This window comes from Strongylocentrotus purpuratus, unplaced genomic scaffold (genome assembly GCF_000002235.5).
Source record: "Strongylocentrotus purpuratus isolate Spur 01 unplaced genomic scaffold, Spur_5.0 spur5_scaffold_6, whole genome shotgun sequence".
In the NCBI taxonomy this organism is placed as follows: Eukaryota; Metazoa; Echinodermata; class Echinoidea; order Camarodonta; family Strongylocentrotidae; genus Strongylocentrotus; species Strongylocentrotus purpuratus.
Window position 1 is genome coordinate 1,189,880 of NW_022145612.1, and position 20,858 is coordinate 1,210,737.

Genomic DNA, 20,858 nt, shown 5'->3' on the forward strand with positions numbered 1-20,858 from the left:
TGTACGCGCCGGTATACGTGTTTAGGGATATTTATTTAGCCCTCAGGTCCAGACCGGGGAGGGGGGTGGTCGAAGGGGTAATAATTCTTCGTGTTTGCTCATAGTGTGGACGACGGCCGCAAGAGGTAGCTTATCTAGCGCGAGTCGGTTTGAAACGATCTTAAGATCTTCAGTAGATCAAGATGGGTGCCGACGGTACCGATCCAGATGACCTACCAAGTCTTACGCCTATAGCTGATCCCTTATATTTTGTTTTGCATAGTAGAATAGTAACTGTACATTGTGTACTTTGTGTACAAACTGTACTTTATATAAAAAAGATCAAATTTGAAATTCTTTTTTCATTAAACCCATTTGGATGTGTACAGGTTGACGTTATTGCTTTTCTATTGCAACAATTTTTTTATAGTGCGAATTTTACAACAACTTAAATGTTAATCCCTGTCGCACTTCAAAATTCTCAAGGGGTACAATGGTACAATACTTGTTTAGGAGTATACTTTTTTTAAATACCCGTTTAGGTTGTGAATTCGGGGGGGGGGGAACACGCGAAATCGTCATTTAGGGTGTGTTTTGGCTTCAGAAGTCCTCGTTTAGGGGGAGTCTAGAAAACCTGTGGTCACGCATGCTTACAGTAGTTCTACATAAATGAGACCCCCTAGCCTTTGGTTCGCAGTCACGAGACTTGTCCACTTGCCTAAAACACCTATTGTATAGTTTCCATACTTGAATATTCTATATATATATATATATATATATATTTATATATATGAAGACTTGTGTATGGCAAGATTATATAACGAAATTTTGAGGTAAAAAGATATATTTTAGGGTCACAAGGGTGTCGGTCAAATGACACAGGGCTGTATTTTCCAATTAAATTACACTGTAACCGTGTATTCACATGTAATATGTTATTGTCTATCTTTTGCCGGAGGCATTATGTTTTCGGGTTGTCCGTATGTCCCGCTTTCTCGTTAAAAGGATTGTAGAGTTCTGTTGCACATGGCGCTACAAAAGATATTTTTGTTGTGAGATAATGAAAAACTGAGTGTCAAATTTGAAAGAAAGTACAATCTAAGTGACAAAATCATCTTTGTTTGATCAAAATCGGTTCAGAGACGGCTGAAATATCCATAAATATAATAATTTCTAATACTTGTGTACCACCACAAATATTAGATAATTTGAAAAAGCCGTTGAAAAAAAAACGAAATAGCGCCTTTTAAGTCATATTTCAGCCAATGCCGATGTTGACTTTTTTGTTGGCATTCTCGTGTTGGTTATATTACGCACAACCAACTGGCCCATGTATTGTTATTTTTAATTAAATAATTAATTAACGGTCACCGTATTTTTTTTAAAGTGGAGCTGAATTGGTATGATCGTATTTGCTAAATTTCATACATTTTGGGGTCTAAAACTACCTTTATAGCAATTTAAGGTTCTCAAAGGGCACTAGAAATGCAATATATAAGAGCAATCATGCACTTTGAAGGCATTCGCGGTCTGAAAACAGAACTTAAAGGTAAAGACCAGTATTGGAAACACCCCAATTTCAAAAAATGAAATGGAAGCTCTTATTACCAATCATGTGAAAGAGTATGTTTTGACTAATACATGATGATAAAAATGTTGCCGGGAAACCGCCTACTAATTGATATATTTGGTTAATTAGTTTATCTATTGGTCTGTGAGAGATAAACGCACGTGTCGCGCACGTGTGCGTAGTCCCATATACATCTTTCTATGTACAGTGCTTGTAACTTTACGAAGACTGGGCCAAATTTCTTATCATTTTGATGAATCCAGAACCTTGCAGTACACACCAATACTTATATGCTAGATGATCAACCTTTTCTGATCGATTCCACAACGTTTCTTTCACAATGCAATCGCATGACCATAATTGGTCTTTATCTCTAACTTTCCTTTTAACGAGATGTGTCAAGAACTACTTGAGATATGAACTTCAACTTGATGAAAGCATGTATCACTATAAGAAGGAATTCTGATTACATTATGGGGTAACTAAGTCGAAGGTTACAGAGTTCAACTTATGAAGTTCTAGGTATTCTCTTCGTTATCACCATATCTCAAGAACCAATAGAGCAATGAGGCTCAAACTTGGGGATAATATATATTAACATGGAAGATGGTCTGATTATATTTTGGAGTCAAAGGTCACAGGGGTCAGTTTATCAAATTCCAGGTATTCGCCTCGTAGTCGCGATATCTCAAGAACCACTGAGATATGAGGCTCAAACTCGGAGATATTATGTATCAACATGGGCAGATGATCTGATTAGATTCTGGGTTCGAATGTCAAAGGTCACAGAGGTCAATTTATCATATAACAGGTTTTAACCTTGCTATTGCGATATATAAAGAGATATAAGAGATTGACTTTTTGTTTTCATTATGATATGTCACAAATAATTCTATATTTTTTGTACTGAATTAAAGGCGGGGGCATATAGGATACGCAGTCGCATTTGTCTCGTTCGTTTTTGTTTTGCAGTGTAAGTTGTATGACAGCGATATCTACTGAAGTAATATCGGGAGGCATTGAAATCACGGTGGCGTCAGGGGGACGATATAAGACAGGACAGAGCACTAAAGAATTTCAGTATAGGGTAAGTAAGATGAAAACCAGTCTTGTTGTTATCTCTACGACACTTGCTAGATGCATTATTTTCTTTTTTAATGTGGTGTATGTTTGAATTTAATTTCATTGAATCGAATGGTTTACATGACAAACAAAAACAAAACGAAAACAGCTGAAATGCATTAATGATGTTATAAAAGTCTGCATGTAGACTTTAATATTGATTATCATACATGTAGCCGAGGTATCGGAATATGATTATTGAGTGAAACAAATTATGGAAATATAGCATACGAACGATAGACATGTTTACATAGTCTGATTTTTCAGCAATATTTCCTATTATTGCACCGGTTAAAGCTCTTAGTACACGTTCATGTATATTATAAAAAAAACATGTTTAATTCTTTCATGGAAGGGAAGTCAATTTGATCCTAAATTCATTGTCAAGATGTAACGGATAGATGTATTGATTTGTTTGACCATACATTTTATTTCACATCCTTGAAATACAAGTATATACAATATGATAACATGTTGTGGTCTCTGATAGGATCCTGTGATCACAGGGTTTAATCCTAGAGAAGGACCCGTGGCAGGGGGTACAGAAATCACTATCAGTGGCATGTACTTGGACACTGGAAGGGACATTACTGCAAGATTCAGAGATGCAGACTGCATAGAGATGTAAGTAATATGTTTTGCATTTAATGCTTGATGTAATAATTTTGTAAAGTCCACTATAAGTCTTTATTGTTTAAACTTTAATTGTTATTAAAAGTAATGAAGCGCAATTGAATTTTGAGAAGAATTTGTATAGCTAATGGGCCTTGAGAAATATTTCAGTGTACACATTTCTTCATTGATGCCATTTTCGAATAGTTTGTAATTAAATATGTTAACTCCATCATATCCATTCATGAAAGGCTTCATAAATTCAAACAAATATAAGGAAAATATTATAATAGAATTACATATAATATAAAGTGGGAATTATTTGCTATTTTGAAGTTTTGTTCAAGACGAAATCGCAACCTGCATCACAAGCAGCATACCGGAGAATGAAGAGGTTTCCGTAACCCTGGCCATGACATTTGATGGAGAAGAAAGACAATTCAGCGGTTACGACTTTACCTACATGCCGAATCCAAGGATTGAAAATATTGATAGAACAACATCTATCATGTCGTAAGTAACTTGGAATATAAATTTGTATTTCTGTTTTCATCCTTAATTGTCATTCATTTACTTGTTTATAAAGAATCACCATGGTTTACGCAGTCATGATAAGCATTTGGGGGAATTACTTTATCATAGAATTATGACTCAGATAGAAACAGATTCTTGTAAGTTTCTGAAAAAATTGGAAGTTCTGGTATTTTTGAAAGTAGAGATAACAAGTGGTATTGAAAATTAACAATTGGCAAAGTAGTAATATGTAATGTTATACATAGAGAACTGTACCTTTGTTCAGAAATCATTAAAACTATCCCTGTTCATTTTATCAATAGAATATATTTTTTGATTCAAGAAGAGGGATTATATTCACTACGTTGCACTTTGTATAAAACAACTGGATGAGTTATCCATGGTATGACAGAATACATCATTATTGCTTCACTATTACAAGATTTTTCATATGAGTGAGTTCAACAGTGAAAAAAAAAATCTAACCCTCTTTTTCTTTGTTCTATTTCTCTGAAGCTTTTATTGAACTGTTTCTTTAATTGTGTATGCTTTGGCCCAAACAAACATCTTAACATGTAAATTATAAAGGTATCAATATTTTTCATAGATACTACATACCATAAGAATATATAGCTCGACGATTTGTTAATTTTTTCTTCTTTTTACAATTGACCAAATGTTATCCAGATATTTATTACGTAACAATTACGATCCTCGCAATCGATATCACGTGGCGAGCTCTGAACCAATCACATCTCTAAGCTGTCTAATATTATAAAGTATTCCCTGTCTGTAATTTTCACATACGACTGTTTTCTTATATATAGGTGTTATTTGAAGCTTACCTTGAATTAATTTTTTATTTCAACAGAGGAGGTCCCGATATCACACTAACTGGCGTAAGATTTGATCTGATCCAAGAACCCAGGATTGTAGTTACATCTCTCACAACTGATGCTAGCAATTCTGAGGTATGATATCCATTCTCTATATTTCATTCAAGTCCCATTACCAGTAAAAGGTATCGGATTATCAAAAAATATTTTGCTTTGTATGTAAGGTTATAGTAATTTAAAAATACGAGCTTCATTTATTACTTCTACAAAGAAATGTGGCAATTTTAAGTACACCCATTAAACATAGATGCAACTTATGAGAAGATTATTTGATTTTCCTGTACATGCTCTAATAGTACATGTGCATTGTAGAAGGCATACTAGTCATTGTGTAGGGTATTATGTTATCCTTTATTTCTTTCATACTCCTTAATTGTTTAATAGCCTGTAGAATGCTGGGTTAAGCATTTTTTGTTGTTGTTGATATTATACATTTTAATTAAACCCATATATGTTTAGGAGATTAATAACCATAGATATGTCTATTGACTGTAAAAGATTGGATAACTACCTGTATGCTCTTTCTCATGCATACACTTTTACATTGTATTTAGTAACCTTTAGATCAATTTATTTGACACAGTACTGCTTAGCATACTTTGTATTTGCTTGTCAGTTGTATATACAAATAAATGAGTTGTTCTGCCATGCAAAAAGAATCTTCATTTGCACATGTAATTGTTAATCTACAGGTTTATTCCCAAATTTTCTCTTTGAAATCACATTTGGTTGTGTTCATAAATGATTGGATCTTATAGATTGGCGCATTCAAACATGTGATCATAGTGCAGTTACATGAAATGGAAATGGAATTTTAATACTTTTTATATCATTTGTTCTTTATCCTTTATCAATGCTTTGACATTAATGTCCTAAAGCTCTGCAATGGAACAGAAACCATTCTCACATGTCCAACGCCAAATTTTCCTAATGATGCTATCCCTGCTAGAAGAAGACGATCAACAGACGATGCAATGATCGCGAATTTATTCTTTGACTTTGATGGATATGTGATTGATGGCGGCACTATTGAATATTTCCCAGACCCTGTGTATGAAAACTTCAGTGGGAACACCAGAATTTATAAGAGTGCTAATAAACGACTCGAGATTACAGTAAGTTTAGGAGTTTTCTTCATACACACCTGCAACACCAAATTTCTGTTTATGACATAAGTAATTTAGCTTGTATTGATCAATCATTTCGAAAAATGTTGTCAACATTACTGTGTATTTGCAGATACGTTTTGGTTCGCGTACATGATCAATTTTGTATTTTTTTTTTTTTTTAATTGAAATTTGAATTACTGTAGTAGACGTTGTTATAGACTGTTATATTCTGCCATGTAATAGAAATATTGCCTGTAGACTATTCTTGATACTGAATTAATGACTGTCATGATTCTTTGTAAATTCACAGGAGAAATTTGCCTTCTAAAAATGAAAGCATACTCAATTACTTTACCTTTTTACATAGTGAAGAAATAGTCATATGCTTTATCATTAAATGTAAATGCTGGCTTAATAGACACTTGGAAAATAAGATGTCATGTTATAGTTGTGGACTGCTATATTAATTTCCATATTCTCTGTATTACGTCATGATGTCTGCCCTTATATAAGACTACATCTTATATATAATTTTAATGTAATGTAATACAATACTATTTGTAAAGTAATGTTTAATAGCTGTGAAATTAATGTAATGTGGATATTTGTCAAATGTATTTCATAATTATGTATCATTATTATTGTGTCTAATGCAAAGTGTATTTAAATATTTTGAGTAACTTATTATAATTATTATTATTATTTGTATAGTTTTTGTTATTGGTTATCTCAAATAGGTAAATTAATTTACACTGAACATTATTCGGTTCAATGGAATATTAAAGGACTTTGATTTGTTTTTTCTTGTTTTATTGTATCTTGTTTAGTATTCACAGGCTTGACTACACATGCTATGACTAAAGTGGTTGAAGCTAAAATTGTAAATTTTGCTTTTATGTTTTTCTAGGGCATGGATTTAACCTTGGCAAGCACAGAAGACGATGTACTAGTTTTGTTAGGGCCTGATGGAGAATGCACTGTTGATGATCTTGAAATTAATGTCCTGCGTTGTCAGCTACCGGATGACCAGCCTCAAGCAGGATACTTAAATGGAACACTAGGTCAGGGAGATGCAAAAAATCTTCCAGCTGTGACCGTAAGTATATATACATGAATATAAAATAAAGTATTTATCATCATCGTATACTTTAAAACTCAACAATTATTTCGTATTGATTTCGTATTGGTTGTTAAGACCTGTTTTGCATGGCGCTTCTTTATTACAGAGTCATACACCTATAACGATTACCTTAAACATACATGTAATCCCTATTGTAGCTTTCTTTGATATAAATTTAATAACTAAATTATTCAGACTCTTTCAAAGTTTTGTATTTTTAAAATGAATATGCGAAATATACATTTGTTCCGATTTATGTATCCTGAGATAGTGAGAATGTGACAAATTAGAGTTTACATCTAAAAGTAATTAACCATGGCCCTAATTCAACCAGTCCACTTTTCGGAGTATGAATAATTCAGTTATTGGCTGTTAACCATTTCTGAATTTATTGGAGATTATAAATGCTGCTACAGTAAGGAAAGCACAGTTGACGTGTACAGATATATTATTTTAATTTCCATCTCACTCGGAAATGAGCATTACGCGACCCTTGGACAACATATTGCTGAAAAGGCTCATTTAGTATTAATTAACAAATAACGGTGCTGTAAAAACCGGTAAATCACCTGTTTTAGTTTTAAAGTGCGTTTATCTGGCGTTTGTGTAATTGGAGAGGGTATGGAGAAGAATAATTGTGCATGTCATTGTTAACCCACACCCTAACCAACACAATAACATGATATTAAAATGACTCTGTTGTCTTTTTAGGTTTTGCATGGGAACTTACGATTTTACCCAGGCTTTGTTTCATATTCGGCTACAAGTGACAGTGCAATATTACCCATCATAATATTTAGTATGATGATGGGACTCATTGTGATCATTACTCTGATAATCATTCTGGTTTGGTGGTCAAGGAAGGAACAGCGTCACTTACAACGAGCTAGGGAAGAAGTAGAAATGGTCCGTAGCAACATGATGAATAGAATACGAGAAGGTATGTCTAACCAAAGAGATACCAGCACTTTGGTCTAACAAAAAGTAAAACTATGTTTTGTAGATGTAATGCATGTAAGTGTGTATGTGTGCGCGTGGGGTGTGCGAGCATGTGGGTTTCGGGCGTGTGTGTGAATACATTTTGCTCTGCATTGGCTTTATTTGTTAATGTACCTGGGACATTTTACACGTGATTTTGTTCGGGCTCGTTCACATAATTATGTCGCGGTAAATGGCGGCGTTTTTTGTTGTTGTAAGTACTAATGAATAATCGATAAAAAGATAAAGCTGCGTGCACCAATGTTCCTACATATACTCGCTTGTTTGTATCTGTGTGTTTTAAGATATAATAGGAAGGACATTAATTGCAATTACATTCATAATTATGCATAAGCCTGGTTACATCCGTTTGAAGTGATACCACACTTGTTACAATCACATAATTCAGGATTTTTTAAGGGGAGGTGTTTTGGGGGCAAATTCGTGAGAAATATTTAGCGACGAATCAGCCAGCCGGTGAATGAGCGGGGGGGGGGGGGAAGTACTCCTTTCCCCCTCAACATCCACCCTTCTACCCCCCCCCCCCTTGAGAAAAAGATAAAAAAACTGTCTTTAAAATTCTAAAACACCCCCCTTTTGCCAAGGGGGAGGGGGGGGGTATGTGTGGGTGTTTGAACACACCTAAAACACCCCTAATTTGCCAGGGGGGGGGTATTTGAACACCAAAACATACAAAATCGATACGCCAATGTGCGCAGTAGAAAGCGGGTCATGAAGAAAAGTCCTTAATACAGACAATGATAAAAATGCTGTATTACCAGGAGCAATAATGTCAATCAAGCTGGAAGAAAGTAGTCATTATAGATAATCAAACACCTTCAGCAGTGTATGTGATAGGATTCCCCTTCAGATTTTCAGATTTTAAAATGATAGTAATATAAGGAAACATTGTCGAAGAAAGAGTTTAGTAGCGTGTAGAAGCGCCTCTTTCAGCTTTTTTTTCTCTCTCTATAAAACAAATTAGAGGTGTTTATTTAATCATTTATTATTCTTTAGAATTTACTCAAAATTTGTTTTCATGGTTAACACTGTGATTTATCTTGACTTAATATATAGTATATGGAATGCTCATTAATTACAATAAATTATCTTACCTGTTTGCTGATAGTTGGTAACACGAGCTTAGATGTATCCGAAGCTGACGACAGAACACAGAAGCAAGGGATACCATTTAGAGGACACGTCCACTATTTGACAATGATGTTGTTTAATGGGCTTGGTGTGCACCCAGAAACAACGGACCCTGAGGTAATAAAGATTAAGTCAGGATATGGTATTCAAACATGTCAGATAATGGAGTAATTATTCCGAATAAGTCCCATTAAACTACGAATTTATCAATAGAGTATATACATGATTTGATAGTAAAACTGCACTAGTTGGAAACAAATGTGTTTTGTTCTTCACGACTAATTACATTGCGATTAGTGTGTTTTTTTAGGGGGAGGGGGACATTTGAGACGTTGCCAAATGCAAAGCATATAACTGACTTGTATTTATAAAAAAAGATCATTCTTGATTTTAACTTGTGCACCATAAAGATCTTATGCCTGTCCTAAAATATTTACTTCCAGTACATGGAAGACTTTATGGAACACTCGGTGATATCCTTCTACCGTATGCTAAAGAAGAAGGAAGTTTTGATAGACTTCATCAGACAACTAGAGAGGAAGAAGGAAGGACGTGGTCGTGAAAGGTAGTTTAAAGGACCTTAACCATTTTTTTAAAAACACCATTATTTGAATCGATATTTCGTGGTCAAAATCTTAAACAGAAATAAGTACGATTCATGATAATGATACTACTATTCATACATATTCACCACGCAATGTTCTCAAGGCGCTCTCATATTACCCAGACCTTGTGGCCACCGTTTTCGGTGCTCATTCATAGCAATCAAGGCATTCATTGCTGCCAGTAAGGCAAATGTAGTTTTGTTACTTGCCAAAGGACTATTATTAACTGATTATAAATTCACTTATATATGGTTATGCAGTTTCGTACTCGCATCTTGCTGCAAAATCTTGTGATGTAGAGCATCTGTATTACTTTCATGCCGCGAGGCAAATTTAATATGGCTTTCATTTTCCACCTCTTAGGGAAATCATCGCCTCTCTTTTGGCAATAACATTTGTCAGCGAGGGAAAATCAATCCACTTCACAGAGTAAGTCATTAGTTATATATGCCAAAGTACATATATTCACTTTTTTCACTGCAGCTCAAAGATGAAGTGCCATAATTCTTTTTACTGATCACATATTGCCTGTACAAACGAATTAAGTGCGATTTCATTTCATCATAATTTCAGTGCCGATAAACCCAATAATTTCATCCATGGTTTACCGAACATTTTAATGCTTTACAAACATCAAAAATTGTATAATGCAAACCTATATGATTATGAAGAAGTAGCATAACTTAAGGGACGAAGGACCGGTAGGACATTAGACTGTCGGATATAGGACTAACGGGTACGAAAGACATGTGGGTTCTTGGAACAGATTGGCGGTAGGGCAGATCGGCGGTAGGACAGATTGGCGGTAGGACAGATTGGCGGTAGGACAGATTAGCGGTAGGGCAGGGAGGGGAAAGTGTCGTGGGGCAGAGCGTAACAGGGACCTGACATAGGACAAAGGTGACCAGTCGATGTAATTAGATTTACTTTTTTTTCTTCATTTCCCAGGCAACCTGGGCATGTACGGTCAACATCCCTTATTCCTTTTCTTTATGGTGTACTTTATTGTTGAAATTTATTTTTTATGTTGGAATGCCTAATAAAGTAATTAATAATGATGATGTAGAACATTCGACCAGAGGCGGTAATTTCTTTCCATGAATCGACAGAATAGATCAATGTGCAGTAGAATTCTGCAGGATACACCGATACTCCCTGTAAAAGATAAATATTGTGAAGATGACGAAATGATTAGAGTGATACCCAAAACACTATATTTACTCTTGGGAGAATCAGATCATCCCAAGGAACTTTTCGTACGGAAATTATTATTACTGATCATTCAAGTTGTATACATCATTCTATTCTTTTTTTTACACACCGGAATTCTTATTGGAGATTAAAGTATGACCTTTTGGCACTTCTTTCATTTTATTTCCTTTTCAGCGTCGTAATGTCACTTGTTGAAGATGAAGTCAGAATGGCATCCGAATCTAGTAGAGAGATGGACACACTATTCACCAAGTAACGTTTTAAATTCATCTCTATTATCCCTTTTTAGAGTTAGCACTTGTTCTTTGTGGTTCTTAATGCGTCTTATAAAGTACATTCCTGACTTCTCAACCCGCCCCCCCCCACTCAGTATTATTTAGAGTACGCATATGTGTGTTCCAACCGACCCCCCCCCCCTTTTCAGCAAAAGTCCGGTGTGTAAAGTCAATACGGCTCGACCTTTTTCTTTTGTATACGAGCCTTTTTCAGCACCCCCCCCCCTTTCAGAAAAAGTCCGGTGTGTAAAGTCAATACGGGTCGACCTTTTTCTTTTGTTACGAAAAGGACATTTTGGCAACACGCATGGGGTCCGTCCGTTTTCGGAGTGGGGGGGGGGGGCCGGGCTTCTCACAATGTTGAAAAGTATATTAGCGTACTAGGCTTGTTATGAGGGCAGGAAGCCAAATCGCAGGTTCTTTATAAATTAAACACGAATAATAGGCCAACATTTTTCGACTGAATTAAGAATGTGGGGTTATCGTGGCTCAAGAGCTTTGTTAACAATTGTTACTGCATATAGTACGCTAATCAAATATATGTAATGATATATTGTAATGGTTCATATCTGTCAGTAACGTTGCCACTGAAACTCATATTACACATATGTAATTTCCAAGAAAGTACATCTTTGATAAACTTGTATATGATATTCTTATAATATTATTTCATGTGTTCAGCACGGAAACAATCGCAGAGAAACTGGTCAGCAGCTGGTTTACCTTGTTCATGTTCTCTTACTTGAAGGTAATGTTCATAATCTTTACATGAGATGAAGATCTTACTACGATTGTTCGGATTGTTTTGTTTTATAATATAGGGGGGGGGGGGTATTTTTATTTGTGTTGTAAATTCATTTTTACTCTAGCTCCATCCTAATCTTGTACACGTATGCTTTAATACCTTCTCCGTACGACTTCACTATCTTAATCCCATTAACTGAACAAAGTTCTAGGTTCTTCATAATATATTCATATTTTCTAAGCAAAATTAAAAGGTTTCTTTTTCTGAAATTACAAATATGACATTGTTAGAATGTTGAATATTCAACCTGTTGTACACCTAACTGTAAGGTAAATCTACATCATGTATTTAGCACATTGTGCCAGGAATTGGATATAAATTAAGTGTACAATAGGAAGAACATTGAATGCCTGGAACAAGAGATAACTATGGAAATAATCTAATCCCTACCATTTCTAGCAGTTATTTTTTTATCCAAACTATTGTGCCCCAACTTAAAGAAAAATTTCTAAATGGAAGCAGCCAAGTTCGTTTGGAAGAGGGAAAATGGTATTCTCAGCCCCCCTCCCCCCTCTCTCTGTAAAGAGTCAATTATTGTGACATGGGTAAAAAGTAAGAAGTAAATATCTTTAACACCATCGCGAAAACTTTCAAGAAATCAACCCATTGACAATTTCGATCTTTTTTTTTGTGTGTATCCCATATAAATCATTTTTTAATTACGTAATATACACGCATTCAATTTCAGTTCAATTCTTTGATGATTTTATTTTGGCGATGCATTGCAGTCAGAGGCTGAATTGCGCATCATTCGCAGTCTCAATATATAATTTGTTTGTTACACTACAGGTGTACGCCTTCTACCCACTGTACATGTTGTATCAAGCAATAAAGACCCAGGCCGAGAAGGGTCCTATAGACGAAGGGTCAGGAGAAGCATACTATACGCTTGAGTACAACAAACTATTTGACCAGACGGTCGAATTTCATTCTCTCGTAAGTAGATGTAATGTCTGGCTTTGCCTTGAAATGTTATATTTGCATTCCAATAACAAAAAAAAAGCTATGATTAGGTCACATCGTATTACCACTGTGCTGAACGGTTTAGGCAAAGCAAACTTAATTGTGTGTGATTTCTATTTCAGTGTCTTTTTATAATTGTGTTCACATTTGAAAACTTTCCTCAACGTAAACCTCTTGCGTGTAAATAAAAGAATACAATTTAACATACAGGTACATGTATGTATTCTTTATGTAAAAAGTTAATTGTTAGGATGAGGCTAAATAAATAATATTTTTTCCGTACACTTAACATATCTTTAACACAATCTCTAAGACCTTCGAGAAACCAACTCAAGGTCAATTTCGATGTGTTTCTGTGTAGCACATTGAAACAATGTTTGGATTACGTAATATATCATTGTAAAGTTCGCATATTTCAATAGGGGTGGGCATGGATATTAAAATTGCCTTAGGTTGAGTTTTCGGCAGTACTTGCAATTTTATTCTTTGTATCACTTCTCTCATCCATTGAATAAACATTTTGTTTAATAAAGGGTCTAGATGTTGTAGATGAAGACGGTCAGGTTTATCTTCATGTGAATGTCCTGAATGTTGACAGCGTCAAACAGGTCAAAAAGAAAGTTCTAGATTGTGCGTGGAGAAGGGGCTACTGTTTGCTACCCAGAGATGTGGATGCAGTAGACCTTGGTGAGAATATAATGGATATTATATCAAGCTTACATCAGATGGAAAGAAAGAGGGCCACATATAAGTGATTTGTGTTACCTTCAAACGCATGATGTTCTCCTCATATGAGTTAATACTAATACCCCCTTCACATACACGGATTTTCCTTACGAGTCCTTACGGATCGCGTAAATTCACGGATCTTTCACGGATCCTTACGATTTGGCCACTTTTACGACCTATTTAAGAGTTGTTACGAGTTATTACGAGTTATTACGAGCTACTTACGATTTATTACGGATTATTACGAGTTATTACGATGTATTTACGGCAAAATTCCACGAGTTATTACGAGTTGTCACGGATAATTACGATCATCTTACGGGCATATAACTACCTGTTTACGTGTTTTGACCAATAGTTACGAGTTAGTTACGAGTATTTACGAGTCCTTCGGATTTTGCAGCTTTTATACTTTTCCCCAAATCGTAAACAATACGTAAGAATACGTAAAGTGTACGTATCTATTCGTAACACACTCGTAACTACACGTTAAATGCTCGTAATATCGGGGAACAATCCGTAAAGCCATCGTAACAAGACCCTGAATGATATCGTAAACAACACGTAAGCTTTCGTAATAATCCGTAAACAATCCGTAAACAAATCTTAAACTAACCGTAAAATATCGTTTAAAAAACTGTTACGAGTCATTTACGGATTCTTGCGAGCAGTTTACGGATGGTTACGTGATGTTGTGAGCTGTTAACGATGATTACGGATTGCTACGACCTATCTACGAGTTATTTACGGAAAAATAAATCCGTGGACAATCGTAAGAAGATTTTTGACATGTCAAAAAAATTGCCTCTCCTTTCACGGATCCTTACGAGTGTCTTCGAGTTGTTGCGAGTTGTGACGAGCTATTTACGGATACCAGCGAGTTATTTACGGATGCTTGCGAATGACTACGAGTTGGCGATCCGTAAGGACTCGTAAGGAAAATCCGTGTATGTGAAGGGGGTATAACACAGTTTATACAACACCTACGTGGATCCTTGTCATTTGATTGGAGGATTGTTGGTCACATGATATTCAATAGTTGTTCTATTGCACGGGCGTGCATTTTTGGTTATATTCGCCGTGCATTTTTGGTTATATGCAGACTGCGTACCTCTCTGCCGTGCTCGTATCCCTGCTTGTATCTGACGCGAAGGCAATCTGAATGTAATCGAGAAGGCTTGACTCCAACTTTAAATCATCTTTTATATAAGGAGTAAAGCATAATTTGTTGATTAACGTTCTATTCGATCTTTTTCGATGTTATATAAAACAAATAATTAATGCTTTTCATTCATTCAATAGAGCGAATATTTTCATGAGTTGAAAGATTAACGTTAATTCTATTCAACTCGGCTGACGCCTCGTTGAATAGAATGTTAATCTTTCAACTCATGAAAATATTCGAACTATTGAACTCATAACCTTTCATTATTTGTATAATATTCAATCACGGTTGTAAAATCATATACTACAATTGGGTAAATAAAATCCTTATGAAAGCATGAATAATATATATTCCATTGAATGGTATATACTTCCATTGAATTATAATTACCAACATATTACCTTCATGAACTGTATACGAATATACATATATATCAATGATTATATATTGAGTTATATTTATATTTATATATATATATTCTGACTTTTTCTTGAATCTTCCCATCAATTCACAGTGTTGGTTCAAACTCATAAACAGTCCATTCTGCTTCGGGAGACGTCTGAGGCTCAGGGAAAAACAATTGCCAATACAATGAATAGCTACGGGGTAAGTCAAAATTGCTTTCGAAGATTAAACTCTGTTCACTTTGACGTGTATTCCATATCATTTGTAGGGTTTATTTGCACTTTTTTGTTTTGTTTAATATATAATTGTTTATCAGTCTATTTTGTTTGTTAAAGCGCTTAGCGTCTTCGGTGTTAAACGCTTTATAAGTAACGTTTTTATTATTTTGTATTATCATTAATGTTTATTAACATTGTGTCTTTGGGTACAAATTCAGATATATCTAGAATACCTAGATACTCGAATTTTTGCGTTCTGACGATATAGGAAACACGTGGAGGTGTAAACATAAAAAGAAAGAGTACCACGGCGCGCAACATGCTCAGACATCTATTCAAAGAAATCGTTTCTATGTTAGACGTAAGCAATTATTCTGGTACCTGATATACCAGAACACGTGCACATGGATGCATATACCGTACATAATTCTTGAAATGCAGTTAAAGCACAATCTATTCTATTATTGCGTTTTGTGACTTTCATGCTTTAAGATTCAAGATGAATATCGTGTGGCACTAATACCGAAGCAGCATGGAGAAGGTGATGGGTATCAAGCTCTAGATCTGAAGGAAGTTGCTTCAGACAAGTGTAAGAAATCGTTGGTTTATTTGAAAGATGCATTATCTCAAATATTTGTAATCTAATTTAAAAAATCAAGTTCAAAATTAAAATAGTTGTGACCCCAAATAATCCATTTCTTTTTCTTTAACATTTGACTATCTTCAATTCCTTTTTAATTCATCTTATTTAGTTTTGATGATTATTAAGATGAAACAGAAATAAATGGATTTAGCCGGCTAATACATGAATATATGGAAAGAGAAAGAAAGTAGAGTAATATTTATTATGTTTTCATCCATATTTTAGATGTATCCTTAATGTACGTGACTGTTGAAGATGTTCTCGATTCGCACCTACCCCAACAAGGTTCAAAGATCATTCATCTGAAGGTATGATACTTTCAGTTCATCGATGAATACCATGTTAATACAACCCTTGATAAGGATTTATGCTGGATTTGTTCTTGTATTAAGATCAATCTCTACTCTGATTAATGAACAGGAATTGCTTAATATTTTTACATATCCGTGAAAGGTAATTGTCATTATTTTACTATATGTCTTGAAATTTAAAAAACAGACGTTAAACAGGATTGACATATACTCATAATATGGAGTGAAAAGACTTTGAAATTTGGTAATGGTAGTGGCATCATCCTTACATGTAAGATTGTCTGATATTCTGCAACTCGATTTTAATAAATAATTTTGAAATATAAATAAACAAGAACAACAACTTTTGAAAATAATTTCAAGGACATTATCACTGTCCTATTTGTAAATCCCATATGGGCTATCTACGGATTACGAAAAGTCCCATTTTAATGTTTGCAGTTGATTCACAAGGCTTTAGAAATTGCCTCAGTTTGATTTATTGAAAGTCTTTGCGATCGAGTGATTGTATTGATAGGTCTTCTGGTAGGTAGGTCTATAAAGAATATTGAGAACGAGAAGGTTTATACAAAATACATAAACGCTTATTTTTTTGCAGGACCTTGAACAATCTAAGATGAAGGAAAGTACTATGCCCGACCACATCCAACAGAAGAGAGCAGACCTTGATCGTAATCTAGCATTTCCTCACATGCTGACAATGAAAGTGAGTCGTGATGTCAATAAAGAAATATCGTCGACATTATACCTAATTACAGTATTACATTCTAACTCATAAGTATAATAAGGGAAATAATGAACTAACCACTAGCGAAGACAATGCAGTTGATCGTCTTAACCATCTTTATAACTTTGGAAAGCCTTTTGTATTTTCACACTTTGGTAATTTGTTCGAATGTTAACTTTTCGTTTGATTTTTTGTGTTCAATGCACAGACTAACAAGAAACAAAAGTTCCTCTTTCCTTGTTTTACTTTAACCGGCTTGCAGATCTCATCCGAGTTTAAGAATTGTATTAACCAATGCACTTGATCGCCAGTTTCAGATAGAATTTATTTTATCCACATGGTTTAATATACGCTGATTAAGCTCTATCTCTTTCACGATTAAGGCGTCGATCAGCCCGTATGTGGATGGTATCTTCGAAGTAATGTTCAAGATGCCAGCAAAGGTACCTCTACCAATCAAACTTCTCTTTGATACGTTTGACGGACTTGCTGTGAAGTATGGAGAAGCCTACGCGAAAGATTGGAAGAAAAATTGGTGAGTAGGGTTAATGTAATTTTAAGGTATAAGTTTGACATATGTGTCGCTCAATTTCGTTGTTTAACAAAATCTACTTTATGATATTCACTATAGCATGACAACTAAAATACTATTAAAGCTCGTGATTTTGTACTTATTATACCCACTGATTGTGTCTAATATATCAATCGTGTTATAATGACAGTTCCTCTGTGTATTGCCTTTGTGTCATTTCTAAGAGATAAAGGTTTAGAACAAAACACCAAACATACGTTTCCAGCAAGCCAACGAAAGGATGCATAGCAATTTTCTGAGCCTCAAAAGGTGCACAATTGCACCCTGAATGAGATAGGCGAAACATTGAACCTTGAGAGGGGCAAATGTGCTCTTCGAGGGTGTTGAATGTGAAAAGAAAACCTGAAAGAGAAGCATATCTGCACCTTTAAGCTCTTTTTTAAAACTACACGTATCCTATGTAAATTCTTCCTTTCGTAGCTTGTCAAATTTCTGGCGTTCAGTGCTCACCAACCTGCCATCGTTGTTTGAGATGCCGAGATCCGAAACAGCTGATAGTTGTGTAGACATTCTTGCTGATGCTCTCAAGCATGCGACCAGGACCATTTCCCTGAGACAGGTGACAATGTTTTCATTAACTATATCACAATATAGTGTAACAACAAGATTCATCCCCAGTAGTTTCTTCTTTTTCGTTCCAAGGTCACCTTTTGATTTCAACAAAGGAATTAAGAAAGTCAAATGAGACAGGAAAAGTAAAAGCCTATGTCGTGATCTTTAATACCGATTACGTCACACAATTTAGTAATTGAATTGAAGAGTAGAGGGGACAGTTTTTAAGTTAAAGTACTTATTTAAAACAAAAGCGAAAAAATCATACACACATGTATCGATTTACTAAAAACGATTACAATTAATATTTCAGTTGTTTTAAAAAGTCTAAATATGTGTACAATTGTTGGATCAATCATATGGCCACTAATTCGATTATTACTTTCGATGTTAGGAGATTTTAGATGACGATAACAATACAAGATGAATATTGTACACATATTATAAACTCCGTCTTTTTTGCTCAATACAGGGCGAGTCAGATCATCTACCTTACTACAACGAACATCCCTTGCAAAGAAAAATGGTGTCGGATTACTGTAATGAGATAGCAAATCAGCCAAAGCTTCGTCCAATAAAACTGAATAGAGCCTGCTCAAACATCTCAAAGGTATGTAAAACAATTGTATATCAAGGCGAACCCGTGAAATGTGTCATGTATGACATATGTTCATTTTCTCAATAATTTCATCCACAAATTAAAAATATCTTGATTTGACTATGTAGTAATGTCAAGAGATTTTAATTTGTGGATAAAATAAATTGATAAATGTCATGTAGTCTACCATGCCTGAATGGCCCATCATAATCTGCATGATAATACAATTAACGTAGTTCGTTCTGAATATGAAAATGGACAATCAGTTTGATCCTTTTTTCCTGAACTCAATGTTTTGAACTTAAAGGGATTCCCATTACACTAGACACAAATGGAACTTTAAGAATTGAATGTATGGAATTCTGAATTGATTGTTCATTTCAATTTTGTCTGCTCTCGTTAATGTACAGGAATTTAAGGGCCAGTTCAGTCATCTTTCGAACATGATGCACCTTTACAACCTTACCAAGACCGATGTGGAAAACCTTTTCAAGTAGATCCAGGAAATCCCAGTAGACCGACAGCCTATGAGACCGCCAGCCCAGTAGACCGACAGCCTATGAGACCGCCAGTCTAGTGAACCCTCGGAGAAGTGGACAGAAGGCCCAGGCAGCCGATAGTTCGGTCGCATGGGCCGTTGGCTTCATGGACTGTCAGTTTCTAAAAAATTAAGCAGTAAACCGAAGCTGGACTTATAGCCAATATAGACATGCAATATATATACATGCACTTTGTTTTATTTGTGGGTTCAGATAAATGCCGGATAAAGAAAAGTTGATGAAAGACAAAATAAGAGGATCTTGGTAGATTCGCAGAAGCTTTGCTTTTTAATGATTTTAATAATTATGATCATTAGCTTAAAATAAATCGTTATGATATTTTTGATGTAGTGATTTATGTAAATGTTGATTTTTAAAACTGGATTTCTGATCTTGTTTTAAACCAAGATCTTTTTCAGAACGGACAATTATTACCTTTATGTACACTTGGGTCGAAAAAAAATTGCGACGAGCAATATGGCCAATCGCCCTGGATAAATGTTGACAGGAGGTACGAAAGGTTCAATATGATGCTTTACTGTTAAGAAATATATATACTAGAGGTAGATATGCTTGATAATTACATACTTGATTCAATGAAAGGAAAATTAAAAACAAAAATCTTCGACGATCACACAATTCGTATGCAACTGATCGCCAACTAGACATTCCTGCAAATTGGTTGTCCATGGACGAAGCTAATAGGGGCTTTTAGATTTGCACGACGAGAACGTGGACTGCTACATGTGACATCCTTTTAAAGCAATGTGACGTCCTTTTAAGGCAATGCCTTAGAAGGACGTCACATTGACTTCTCGTCGTGCAAATATAAAAGTCCCAAATGTTGGTTGTCAGAAGCCGGCAACCAGTTGCACGCCTAAGTTAACAGTTTTCTTTATAACAATATTCCCATGGGGGGGGGGGGGGGGTGCCATCTTGCTTTAAAGGCATCGATTAACAATGTTAAATCTGAGATGCATGGCCCTACGTGTTATCAGTGACTGTGATATGGTGTAGTATTGAAGCCCTACAAAATTGCGCTTCAAAATGATCATGAAGTGCCTTAAAAAAGTAAAAATCTTTGAGTGACCGGTTTTACCATACTCATTTTCGCCATTAGAATGTCGTGTTATAAAAACCGTTAGGAAAACGAAAAATTAAATTTCGATTTCCAATCATAAATATCTTGATGATCAGACAGGCGATCGGCTTGTGAAAGTCATGGGATTCCTGACTGACCTAAAGGTTTATAATTATAATTGCAGCATGAGCTAAATCCAGGATTTCAGTGTTTAGATTTTGAGGCAAAGATACCCTATCCCTTTGAATAGTGATGTCAGAGTAGTACATTTTCATGGACCTGCATACAATAGAAAATTTGTTGTATTTTAACTGGCTATTGTGCAACCAAAGCCATTGATGCAAAGAACAACCTTCTTGTTACTCCAGCTTCTCAAACAGGTGATTT

The 20,858-nt window shown here is 35.1% G+C and overlaps 1 protein-coding gene across 1 annotated transcript in view; it reads left to right on the top strand.

The window, feature by feature from the left end:
* LOC100889038 (plexin-B1) overlaps positions 1 to 20,271 on the top strand; it is a 41,574-nt gene extending 21,303 nt beyond the window's left edge. Inside the window, exons 14-35 of the mRNA XM_030972626.1 lie at positions 2,522 to 2,636; positions 3,162 to 3,295; positions 3,620 to 3,796; positions 4,668 to 4,767; positions 5,571 to 5,807; positions 6,709 to 6,897; positions 7,633 to 7,861; positions 9,029 to 9,168; positions 9,495 to 9,616; positions 10,020 to 10,085; positions 11,043 to 11,120; positions 11,825 to 11,891; positions 12,738 to 12,884; positions 13,445 to 13,598; positions 15,320 to 15,411; positions 15,921 to 16,017; positions 16,297 to 16,379; positions 16,981 to 17,088; positions 17,493 to 17,644; positions 18,122 to 18,260; positions 18,726 to 18,863; positions 19,262 to 20,271. Of these exons, the coding sequence (XP_030828486.1) occupies positions 2,522 to 2,636; positions 3,162 to 3,295; positions 3,620 to 3,796; positions 4,668 to 4,767; positions 5,571 to 5,807; positions 6,709 to 6,897; positions 7,633 to 7,861; positions 9,029 to 9,168; positions 9,495 to 9,616; positions 10,020 to 10,085; positions 11,043 to 11,120; positions 11,825 to 11,891; positions 12,738 to 12,884; positions 13,445 to 13,598; positions 15,320 to 15,411; positions 15,921 to 16,017; positions 16,297 to 16,379; positions 16,981 to 17,088; positions 17,493 to 17,644; positions 18,122 to 18,260; positions 18,726 to 18,863; positions 19,262 to 19,348 (2,851 nt within the window). The 3' untranslated portion in view covers positions 19,349 to 20,271. The remainder of the gene's footprint in view (positions 1 to 2,521; positions 2,637 to 3,161; positions 3,296 to 3,619; positions 3,797 to 4,667; positions 4,768 to 5,570; positions 5,808 to 6,708; positions 6,898 to 7,632; positions 7,862 to 9,028; positions 9,169 to 9,494; positions 9,617 to 10,019; positions 10,086 to 11,042; positions 11,121 to 11,824; positions 11,892 to 12,737; positions 12,885 to 13,444; positions 13,599 to 15,319; positions 15,412 to 15,920; positions 16,018 to 16,296; positions 16,380 to 16,980; positions 17,089 to 17,492; positions 17,645 to 18,121; positions 18,261 to 18,725; positions 18,864 to 19,261) is intronic.
* The last annotated feature ends 587 nt before the right edge of the window (positions 20,272 to 20,858 follow it).